At 42.1% G+C, this 12,609-nt stretch overlaps 1 protein-coding gene across 5 annotated transcripts; it reads left to right on the top strand.

The window, feature by feature from the left end:
- The first annotated feature begins 310 nt into the window (after positions 1 to 310).
- tmem68 (transmembrane protein 68) lies at positions 311 to 12,264 on the top strand. Of its 5 annotated transcripts, none has more exons than XR_009804679.1 (10): positions 311 to 450; positions 3,348 to 3,423; positions 3,539 to 3,712; positions 6,188 to 6,287; positions 6,360 to 6,527; positions 6,684 to 6,877; positions 7,103 to 7,163; positions 7,297 to 7,436; positions 9,573 to 11,247; positions 11,287 to 12,264. XR_009804679.1 is itself a non-coding variant. In XM_061890108.1 (9 exons), the coding sequence occupies exons 2-9, from the start codon at positions 3,364 to 3,366 to the stop codon at positions 9,675 to 9,677; spliced, it is 1,002 nt and encodes a 333-aa protein (XP_061746092.1). In that variant the 5' UTR covers positions 311 to 450; positions 3,351 to 3,363; the 3' UTR covers positions 9,678 to 12,264. The 5 variants fall into 5 exon arrangements, 2 of the variants coding, with proteins under 2 accessions (XP_061746092.1, XP_061746091.1); XR_009804678.1 differs by having other exon boundaries at positions 9,573 to 11,918; positions 12,036 to 12,264; XR_009804677.1 differs by having other exon boundaries at positions 9,573 to 11,957; positions 12,036 to 12,264.
- The last annotated feature ends 345 nt before the right edge of the window (positions 12,265 to 12,609 follow it).

The raw sequence follows: 12,609 nt of genomic DNA, 5'->3' as shown, positions 1-12,609 counted from the left end.
AATTCTTTTCGTTTTTTGTTGAAAAGTGCAAGGATTTATGTAAATGTCAGTTTTTGTCTAAAATAATTGATGCTAGGGCTCCGAAAGACATTTTAGACGGAGTCACGGGCACCCGAATTTACATTTGAATATCAATATTTCTGGTGGAAAAAAATAAAATAAAATTTAAAAAATCCGTTTTGAGATGTTTTTTCTGTTTCTGTTATCTAACGACTTAACTATTTTTTATACGAAATACAAAATAATATAACCGAATAAAGAATTATATTTAGGTTTTATTGAGTGGAAGTGGTTTTGCTGGTGACAACGTAGCCCGGAAGTGCTTAGTGTGTCACACTGAAAGCGCCCCGGCCGACTCTTCAATGGAGTGTGTGTCCGCCGCAAGTTAGAAGCCAGAAAACAAACCCTGGATTTATATTCATGTATCTACGAGCAAAGTCCACAATAAAGGTAATTACTTGTGTTTTTTTATATTTCTAGTCTTGTTTACGTTGACAACTGGTACTCGTTTTACTGTAACTTCACTGCCTCTCCCATTGTGTTTTTATCCTGTTTATTGTTCATATTATCGTTAAAAGCCTACTAAAATGAGATGTTCTTATTTAACGGGGATAGCAGGTCCATTCTGTGTGTCATACTTCATCATTTCGTGATATTGCCATATTTTTGCTGAAAGGATTTAGTAGAGAACATCCACGATAAAGTTGGCAACTTTTGGTCGCTAATAAAAAAGCTGTGCCTGTACCGGAAGTAGCAGACGATGTGCGCGTGACGTCACGGGTTGTGGAGCTCCTCACATCTGAACATTGTTTACAATCATGGCCACCAGCAGCAAGAGCGATTCGGACCGAGAAAGCGACGATTTCCCAATTAATTTGAGCGAGGATAAAAGATTTGTGGATGACAAAAGGGAGTGAAGGACTAGGAAACAAACAGAAAAAAAAGCTAGACGGCAGAGAGATTCCGATGTTATTAGACAAATTTACTAGGATAATTCTGGAAAATCCCTTATCTGCTTATTGTGTTACAAGTGTTTTAGCAGAGGTGGGTAGTAACGCGCTACATTTACTCCGTTACATCTACTTGAGTAACTTTTGGGATAAATTGTACTTCTAAGAGTAGTTTTTATGCAACATACTTTTACTTGAGTATATTTATAAAGAAGAAAAGCTACTTTTACTCCGCTCCATTTATCTACAATCAGCTCGTTACTTTTTTTTTTTATCGATCTTTTAATGCACGTTTTGTTTGTTTTGATTTTGTCAGACACGCATTGAAAGTAGGAACTAGGCATGCCTGCGTTTCACCAATCACATGCAGTCACTGGTGACGTTGGACCAATCAAACAAAACCAGGTGGTCACATGACCGTCACACATCGAATCCGACCTAAAAAAGTTGAACAACTTATTGGGGTGTTACCATTTAGTGGTCAACTGTGCAGAATATGTACTGTACTGTACTATCTACTAATAAAAGTTTCAATCAATCAATCAAAAGTGTAAAGGAAAAAAGACACTTTTTATTTCAACCGTACTTCCCGTCAAAAGCCTAAAGACTGATCGCACAGTTCCTGTCTTCACAATAAAAGTGCCGCTCTATCGCGCCTGCGCTAACAAAATAAGAGTTTCCGAAAGCCAGCGCAAACAAGCTAGCAAGCTACGGAGTTTGCCGCCAATGTATTTCTTGTAACGTGTATAAAAAGGAATATGGAAGCTGGACAAATAAGATGCCAAAAACCAAGGACTTTCATGTGGTATTAGACAGGAAGGAGGAACTTTTTTTCTCCTCCATTTGAAAATGTGGACATTATCAGCAATACTGTCTGATTCCAATCAATGCAAGTCATCAGAATCAGGTAATACACCAACTTATATTCTTGTCTTGATGAAAGATAGGAATCTATATGTTAAACATGCATGTATATTCATTAAAACACCTTCAACATGTCAACAAAAACGGTAAAATAAATAAATATAAATTATATACTGTATATATAAATGTATGTATATATATATATATAAATGTATGTATGTATATATATAATATGTGTGTGTATATATGATATGAGTGTGTATGTATATATGTGGTAGATCACCTCGACTTGGTCATTTATTAAGTAATTGATAAACGTTGAAAAACTTATTGGGGTGTTACCATTTAGTGGTCAATTGTAGGGAATATGTACTCTACTGTGCAATCTAATAATACAAGTTTTAATCAATCAATCAATCAATCAATCAAATCAATGAATGCCTACTGAGGCTATGGTGCTGTTAAGTTATTGTAGCTCAATGTGCCATTTTTTAATTTTATTTTAATGTACTATTATTTAATATATATTATTGTTTTAGTTGCTTAAGAGATATTCCTGGCTCTGAATTTGCTCATTGCTATTTTTATGTTTTCGTGCATTATTTGTTGCCGTAATCAGGTTACTCATCAGTTACTCAGTACTTGAGTAGTTTTTTCACAACATACTTTTTACTTTTACTCAAGTAAATATTTGGATGACTACTCCTTACTTTTACTTGAGTAATAAATCTCTAAAGTAACAGTACTCTTACTTGAGTACACTTTCTGGCTACTCTACCCACCTCTGTGTTTTAGTGAGATTATATGGTCGTACCTGTAGGACCATGTAATCCGGGGGCGGCCAGTGGGAGGAGGCAAGAGATTCCGCAGCTGCAGGAGGAACGACGCAAGCTCTCTGTGCATGTCTACAGTAAGAGCCGACTTAATACCACCATTTTCTCTGCCGGTTGCCATGTGGTAGGGAACCATGTTCGCTTGACCGTTCCGATCCATAGTAAAGCTTCACCGTCATCTTTTGGGAATGTAAACAAGGAAACACCGGCTGCTTTTGTGTTGCTAAAGGCGGCCGCAATACACCGCTTCCCACCTACATCTTTCTTCTTTGACGTCTCCATTATTAATTGAACAAATTGCAAAAGATTCAGCAACACAGATGTCCAGAATACTGTGGAATTATGCGAGTAAAGCAGACGACTTATAGCTGGGATCGGGGCTGGAACAAAATGTCCGCTACAATCTGTGACGTCACGCGCACGACTCATCATAAGCGTCATCATACCGCGACGTTTTCAGCAGGATAACCTTCCGGAAGTTTAAAATTGCAATTTAGTCATCTAAAGCGGGCGTGTTGGCATGTGATTCACGGAAATTGTTGTGAAACGTCAGTGTGGCGCTCCGTGATGATGTCATCCATTGATGTAGATTGTTTGGTGTGATCTGAAAGGAATTTTTCTTCTTCTTCTTCTTCTTCTTCTTTTTCTTTTTCTTCTTCTTCTTCTTCTTCTTCTTCTTCTTCTTCCCTGATGCTGGCAGCAGTGCAGCAGGAAGGATGTCGGAGGTGGGCAACCAGTCCTGCCTGACGGGAGCAGAAGACACCATCTCCTTCCTGGTAAGACATCTTTTATTTTCCAAACTAATAGTAAATATTAATATGTATATGTAAGTCTATATGTAGATTTGGGTGTATTTCGGGTAAGTAAGACTAGTGAGATGTGTGGTTGCAGGTGTGTGTGCTCCACGTGTGTGAAGAGTGGGCGGGTGTGGGCCAGGTGGAGGACTACCTGAGCGTGTTGGAGTACCTGCTGTGGGTCTTCACCCCTCTGGCCGTGGTCTTCATCTTGCCCTTCCTCATCGTCATCCTCCTCTACCTCTCCATACTCTTCCTTCACGTCTACAAGGTGAGACTTCAGCATGTTGGCTGCAGTACAACTTCACCTCACTACACCTACATTTCTACACATTGTGTACATCATGTACATCATCACGTACATTCTCATATACATCATGTACATCATCATTTACATTGTCATATGCATCATCATTTATACATTACATACATGTTTATCATCGCGTAAATCGTCATATACATCACATACATCATCACGTACATCATCACATACATTGTCATGTCCATTATCATATACATCATCATTTACATTGTCATATACATCATGGATATCAAGTACATCGTCACATGCATCATGTATATCATCACGTAAATCATCATATACATCACATGCATCATCATGTACATCGTCACATACATCATGACATACATTATCATGTATATCATTACATACATCATGCAAATCATCACGTGCATCATCATGTACATCATCACGTGCATCCCCATGTACATCATCACATACATTTTAATGTACATCATCACATACATCATCATGTACATAATCACATACATCACCTGCATCATGATGTACATCATCACATACATTCTCAGGTACATCATCATATACATCACGTATATTACATACATCATGTGCATCATCATGTACATCGTCACATACATTATCATGTATATCATCTCATACATCACATAAATCATCATGTACATCATAACATACATCACATGCATCATCATGTACAACATCACGTACATCATCATGTACATCATCACATACATCACGGATGCGCATCATCATGTACATAATCACATACATTATCATGTACATCATCACATACACGATCATGCCCATAATCACATACATCACCTGCATCATGATGTACATCATCACATACATTCCCATGTACATCATCATATACATCATTGCATACATCACGTACATCGTCATGTACATCACGTGTATCATCATGTACACAATCACATACATTATCATCATCACATACTATCACGTACATCATCATGTACATAATCACATACATACATCACGTGCATCATCATCATGTACATAATCAAATACATTATCATGTACATAATCAAATACATTATCATGTACATCATCACATAAATCGCATGCATTATCATGTACATCATCACATACATCATGTACATAATCATATACATCACATGAATCATCATCATGTACATAGTAACATAGATTATCATGTACATCATCACATACATCACGTACATCATCATGTACATCATTGCATACATTATCATGTACGTAATCACGTACATCATCACTCACATTATCATGTACATAATCACATACATACATCACGTGCATCATCATCATGTACATCATCACATAAATCACATACATTATCATGCACATCATCACATACATCATGTACATGATCATATACATCACATGCATCATCATCATGTACATAACATACATTATCATGTATATCATCACATACATCATCACATACATTATCATGTACGTAATCACATACATCATCACTCACATTATCATTTACATCATGACATACATCACGTAAGTCATGTAAATAATCACATCACGTGCATCATCATGTACATCATATCATACATTATCACATACATCATCACTAACATAATGTACATCACATACATCATCATGTACATTATCACATACATCACGTACATCATCATGTACATGAAGCACATCATCATATACATCAAATACATCACGTACGTCATCACATACATCACGTACATCACATACATTATCATGTACATCACCCTGTAAGCCATCACATATGTCATATACATCATTACGTGCATTATCATGTACATCATCATATACATCATATACATCATAATGTGCAATGTCATATACATCATATACATCATCACATACATCATGTACATCATCACATACATTATAATGTACCTCATATAAAACATGCACGCCATCACATGCATTATCATGTACATCATCATGTACGCCATCAAATACATCATCGCATACATCAAAACATGCATTATCATGTACATCATCATGTACACCATCACATACATCATATATGTCATCACATACATCATCTCATGCATTATCATGTACATCATCACGTACTTCATCATGTATGCCATCACATACATTATTATGTACATCATCATGTATGTCATCACATACATAATAATGTGCATCATCACATACATCATCACGTACATCATCACGTACATTGTCATATGAATCACATACATCATCATGTACGTCATGTACATAATCACGTACATCGTTATATACATCACATACATTATTACGTACATCCTCATGTACATCATCACATACATCGTTATATACATTAGATACATCACGTACATCATCATGTACATTATCACATACATTACGCACATGATCACATACATCACGTACATCATCATGTACATCATCAGCTGCCAGCTGTTAAAGTTGTAGTGTCATGTGATAGTAAGTTGTTGTAAAGTGATTGTGTCGCAACAGAGGAAGAACCAGCTGCGGGAGGCCTACTGCAACAACCTGTGGGACGGCGCAAGGAAGACTCTGGCCACTCTGTGGGACGGCCACGGAGCGATATGGCACGGTAGAGGAAGAGGGTCCTCAAGCTCCGGCTTCTCCTCGGCACCGTAACCATCCAGAGCCTGTCCTCCCACAGGCTACGAGATCCACGGCATGGAGAAGATCCCGGACAAGGGAGCGGCGCTGATCGTGTACTACCACGGAGCCATCCCCATAGACTACTACTACTTCCTGGCCAACGTCATCATCCAGAAGGGGCGCACCTGTCACTCTGTGGCCGACCACTTCCTCTTCAAAGTGCCAGGTGGGAGGAAGCTTATAGGCGGACAGCAAGGTGCAGGAAAGGTCCCCCTTGCTGGAGCAGGCTGGAGGTGTTCAGTGTGATGCAGGGCCCCCAGCAAGGCCCTGAGGAGGGCTCACCTGCTGGGCATCTGAGACCTACCCTCTTTGTTTGGTGCAGGCTTCAAGCTGCTGCTGGAGGTGTTCAGTGTGATGCACGGCCCCCAGCAGGAGTGCGTGCAGGCCCTGAGGAGGGGCCACCTGCTGGGCATCTCCCCTGGAGGCCTGAGGGAGGCGCTCTTCAGTGATGAGACCTACCCGCTTCTCTGGGGCAAACGCAGGGGCTTTGCCCAGGTGGCCATCGACGCCCAGGTGGTGAGGCACCTTTCTACTCTCAAAACCTTAACACTCCGCCATCAGGCACACTTTACGCTGTACCAATCTCCCTGATTACCAGAAAATCCAGGTATTCCAGGAATATCGCCACAATTCAGGCAGTAAACAAATCCACATTCCTCAACCGATTAAAACCTGCTGAGGCGACCCATCAATGTCTTTCTGGACCAGCATTTTGGCTCATTGTTTGTTTCTCCCTTCCAGACCATTATTCCCATGTTTACCCAGAATCTGCGAGAAGGCTTCAGGTCCATGGGCACACTCAGTAAGTGTTGATGACTAGATCCTCGTACCCTCAACTTTGTACATTTCTTATTGGGACATGCAAGCTCAGAAGTTTCTGCCAAAGTTAAACCGCCAAACAGTTTTTCTATGATCTGTTTGACCTTTTCGGACAGGATTCTTCCGCTGGTTGTACGAGAGGTTTCGTCTTCCCGTAGCCCCCGTCTACGGTGGATTTCCAGTGAAGTTCCGGACGTTCCTTGGCGATCCGATCCCGTATGACCCGGACATAACGGCAAATGAGCTGGCAGAAAAAGTAAGCTCCGTTCCAGTCTAGCACAAGTCAGATCTTTCAGAACACTAGGTTGGGTACAGAGGCCAACCATCCACAGTCCACGTGTTGATGCGAGTCATTTCTCCTGGACTTAGAACTTTAAAAGTAGTGCCTACTGACCAACCGGAGCCATCGTAAAGACCATACTTCAACACAAGGTTTCCTGGTTGATACCTGTCAAACCCGATCTTCACCTGATTGAAGAACGTCCTCATGACACGGTCCCGTGATGCCGACCGTTCTGTTGCGTCCGACCCAAGAAGGTGGAAGGAGCCAAACCAAGTCTCCGAACACGGTGGCTCAGTTCAGAGAGGACCTTCTAGAGGGAACACACAAAAAAAGGGCAAAAACCTGTACAGTTCAGACCAAGCCTGTGCTCCAAGAAGAAGCCATTGAGGCTCTCAGAACAGCAAGAAATAAGGCATGGGACCTAATAGTTTTTACTTATCGTGGACTAGACACTCTCATCCATCCGTCTTCTTCCACTTATCCGAAGTCGGGTCACGAAGGCAGCAACGGAAGCAGAGAAGCCCAGACTTGCTTCATCCCAGCCACTCTGGGGGATCCCGAGATGTTCCCAGGCCAGCTGGGAGACATAGTCCCCACCCCTAATGTGTCCTGGGTCTTACCCGTGGCCTCCAACCGGTCAGATGTGCCCCAAACGCCTCCCCTGGGAGACATCCGGGTGGGATCCTGACCAGTTGCCCGAACCCCCTCATCTGGCTCCTCTTCATGTGGAGGAGCAGCAGATTTACTTTGATCTCCTTCTGGATGACAGAACTTCTCACCCTATCTCTAAGGGACAACTCCGCCACCCGACAGAAAAAATGTATTTGCTTGGACCCGTGATCTTGTCCTTTCCGTCATAATCCAAAGACCATGACCATAGGTGAGGATGGGAACATAAATCTTGTACCCGTGATCTTGTCCTTTAGGTCATAACCCAACAACCATGACCATAGGTGAGGATGAGAACATAGATCTTGTACCCGTGAGCTTTTCCTTTAGTCAGACCCAAAGATCATGACCATAGGTGAGGCTGGGAACGTAGTCTTGTACCTGTGATCTTGTTCTTTCCGTCATAACCCAAAGACCATGACCATGGGTGAGGATGGGAACATGGATCTTGTACCCGTGATCTTGTCCTTTCGATCATAACCCAAAGACCATGACCATAGGTGAGGCTGGGAACGTAGATCTTGTACCTGTGATCTTGTACCTATGATCTTGTCCTTTCCGTCATAACCCAAAGACCATGACCATGGGTGAGGATGGGAATGTAGATCTTTTACTCGTGATCTTGTCCTTTTGGTCATAACCCAAATACCATGAACATAGGTGAGGATGGGAACATGGATCTTGTACCAGTGATCTTGTCCTTTAGTCAGAACAAAAGACCATGACCATAGGTGAAGATGGGAACGTAGATCGACCAATAAATTGAGAGCTTTGCCTTCCGGCTCAGCTCCTTCTTCACCACAACGGATCGACTCAGGGTCTGCAATACGGAAGACGCCCCACCGATCCGCCTGTCGATCTCACGATCCACTCTTCCCTCACTTGTGAACAAGACTGAGGTACTTGAACTCCTCCACTTGGGGCAAGATCTCCTACCCAACCCGGAGATGGCACTCCACCCTTTTCCGGGCGAGAACCATGGACTCAGACAGGGAGGTTCCTGATTCTCATCCCAGTCCCTTCACACTCGGCTGCGAACCGATCCAATGAGAGCTGTAAAGGTACCAGTCTGGATGAGGTGATGGCTGAGCGGAATTGTGACCCGGGCTGGATCGCTCCTCCATGCACAGCTGCGGACCTCTCTGTGAGGCTACCTGGATGAAGAGCCCCCTGGGACTATCTGGACGGACTGGTCTCCCACATTATATACTGGAATAATGGAGGTCTCTTGGACTGGGGCGTCCCTGCATCTGTGGTCCCTTTTCTAGGTTTCTTCTGGGCCAGGACGTGGGTGGAGTTCTGAAGCCCTAAGTCTACACTTATTCGGCTAAGATTGATGAAAATCTTGTGTTGACCTGAGTCAGGTGCTGTAGAACCTTTCCAGGTCAATGATCCCTGGTCCAAGTCCGGGAACTTACTGCAGGTGTGTTTGTCGTGCAGGTGAAACAGTCGGTCCAGGGTCTGATAGACCAGCACCAGCAAATCCCAGGCAACATCCTGAGAGCTCTTCTGGAGAGGTTCCACAGCAAGTACAAAGACAAGTAACTCCTTTTAAGTCCTGAAGGAGCAGGACACAGCAGGTCCGAGGACAATAAGGAAGTACTGGTCAGGGGCTGCAGGTCAGGCACTGGACCTGCACCGGTGTGGACTTGGAATCCTCAATTAAAAGCACCGGTGTCAGACTCGAGGCCCGTCACGCTATTTAATGTGGTCTGCCACGTCATTTAATGTGGCCCCTCACATCATTTTAGGTGGTCTGCCACCTCATTTAAAGTGGTCTGCCAGGACATTTTAAGTGGCCCGTCACATCATTTAAAGTGGTCTGCCACATCATTTAAGGTAGCCTGCCACATCATTTAATGTGGTCTGCCACCTCATTTAAAGTGGTCTGCCACGACATTTTATGTGGCTCGTCACATAGTTTAATGTGGTCTGCCACCTCATTTAAAGTGGTCTGCCACGACATTTTATGTGGCCCGTCACATCATTTAATATGGTCTGCCACATCATTTAAGGTAGCCTGCCAATTCATTAATGTGGTTTGCCACCTCATTTAAAGTGGCCCGTCACATAGTTTAATGTGGTCTGCCACCTCATTTAAAGTGGTCTGCCACGACATTTTATGTGGCCCGTCACATCATTTAATATGGTCTGCCACCTCATTTAAAGTGGTCTGCCACGACATTTTATGTGGCCCGTCACATAGTTTAATGTGGTCTGCCACCTCATTTAAAGTGGTCTGCCACGACATTTTATGTGGCCCGTCACATCATTTAACATGGTCTGCCACATCATTTAAGGTAGCCTGCCAATTCATTAATGTGGTTTGCCACCTCATTTAAAGTGGTCTGCCACGACATTTTATGTGGCCCGTCACATCATTTAATATGGTCTGCCACATCATTTAAGGTAGCCTGCCAATTCATTAATGTGGTTTACCACCTCATTTAAAATGGTCTGCCACGACATTCAATGTGGCCCGTGACATCATTTAAAGTGATCTGCCACATATTTACTGTGGCCTGCCACATCATTTAACTTGGTTTGCCAACTCATTTATTGTGGTCTTCCACGTCATTTAATTTGGCCTGTCATATAATTTACTGTGGTCTTCCACGTCATTTAAGGTGGCCTGCTACATAATTTTTTGGGCCTGCCAAATTATTAAATTGGCCTGCCACATAATCTAAATTGGCCCGTCACATCATTTAATGTGACCTGCCACATCATTTAAGATGGCCCGTGACGTCATTTAAAGTGGCCTCCCACTTTATCTAAGATGGTCTGCCACAGAATTTAATGTGGTCTGCCACATCATTCAATGTGGTCTGTCACATTATTTAATGTGTTCTGTCACACATTTTAAGGTGGCCTATCATATCATTAATTGTGGCCTGTCACATCATTTAACGTGATCTGCAATGTCATTTAAAATGGCCTGCCGCTTCATTTAAGGTGGTGTCCTGCCACGTCACTTAATGTGGCCCGTTGCATCATTATAGTGGACTGCCACTTCATTTACGGTGGCCTTGTAAGGGCAGCCATAACTGGGATGAATACAAATCCAGTGTGTTCAGTTGGTGTTGTTGAAGTGGGACTTGACCCTGATCATTGTGTAATTTGGTAGTACTGCACTTACTACCCTGATGATTAGATAACTTGGTAGTACTGCACTTACTACCCTGATCATTGTGTAACTTGGTAGTACTGCACTTACTACCCTGATGATTGTGTAACTTCATACATGTTTATGCTAGCTTGATGCTAACTGAGACTAGTTGTTAGCAAGTACTTGGTACTTCATTTGTTCCCAGTACAGCATGTGATGTAGTACTTGTTGTTGGCACGTACTACATCACATGTTTCTTGTACTTCTAGTTTTTGTAGTGTACTTGGAGTTGAATTACATTTGTACTACTAGTACTTGTGTACTTGTAGTTTTTGTAGTCGTAGTAGGGTATTGTAGTTTTTTGTTGTTGTAGTAGTTTTTGTAGTTGTATTGTATTAAGGTTGTAGTATATCGTATTTTTGTAGTGTATTGTAGTTTTTTTGTAGTTGTAGTGTATTGTAATTTTTTGGTAGTTGTAGTCTACCGTTGTCTGTTGTGGTTGTAGTATGGTATCATAGTTTCTTGTAGTTGTAGTAGTTTATTGTAGTTGTAGTAATCCCATGTCAATAGTTGAGGTGTTGCTTGCCAAACATGTTGTTTATTCCAGTCCTTTGCAGGTCTGTCCTAGTCCTGTGCAGGTCTACAGTCTTGTGCAGGTCTGTCCTAGTCCTGTGCAGGTCTACAGTCTTGTGCAGGTCTGTCCTAGTCCTGTGCAGGTCTACAGTCTTGTGCAGGTCTGTCCTAGTCCTGTGCAGGTCTACAGTCTTGTGCAGGTCTGTCCTAGTCCTGTGCAGGTCTACAGTCTTGCCCATGTGTGTTTGCTGGACATAATGAAGTACTTCCTTAAAGGTGCAGTCTCAATTAGCATCAAGTTAGCATATTGAATGTTTGGTATAAAAGTGCTTTTGAAGAACTGAGTGCATTTTTAGTGTAGTTCTATTTATATCTCATGTGACTTTTAATCACAGGATCTTATATTGCACTCAAATGTCATTTGAATAAAACTATTTTTTTAATATCTTTCATTGGACTTCCTTCTTTTGTACAGTACATCCACACGGTATCAGTCAGTATCATTTGATCCACACAGTAGCGGTCAGTATCGTTTGATAGACAACAGTATCGGTCGGTGTGTTTCAGTGTCGTTTGATCGACAACAGTGTCAGGCCACGTGTTTCAGTATCGTTTGATTGACAACAGTATCAGGCCACGTGTTTCAGTATTGTTTGATCGACACCGTATCAGTCCTTGTTTCAGTATCGTTTGATTGACAACAGTATCAGGCCACGTGTTTCAGTATCGTTTGATTGACAACAGTATCAGGCCACGTGTTTCAGTATTGTTTGATCGACACCGTATCAGTCCTTG

This window comes from Nerophis ophidion, linkage group LG28, assembly GCF_033978795.1.
Source record: "Nerophis ophidion isolate RoL-2023_Sa linkage group LG28, RoL_Noph_v1.0, whole genome shotgun sequence".
NCBI classification, from domain to species: Eukaryota; Metazoa; Chordata; class Actinopteri; order Syngnathiformes; family Syngnathidae; genus Nerophis; species Nerophis ophidion.
The sequence above is the reverse complement of the archived record's forward strand: the minus strand, read 5'-3'. Positions and strand labels throughout refer to the sequence as shown.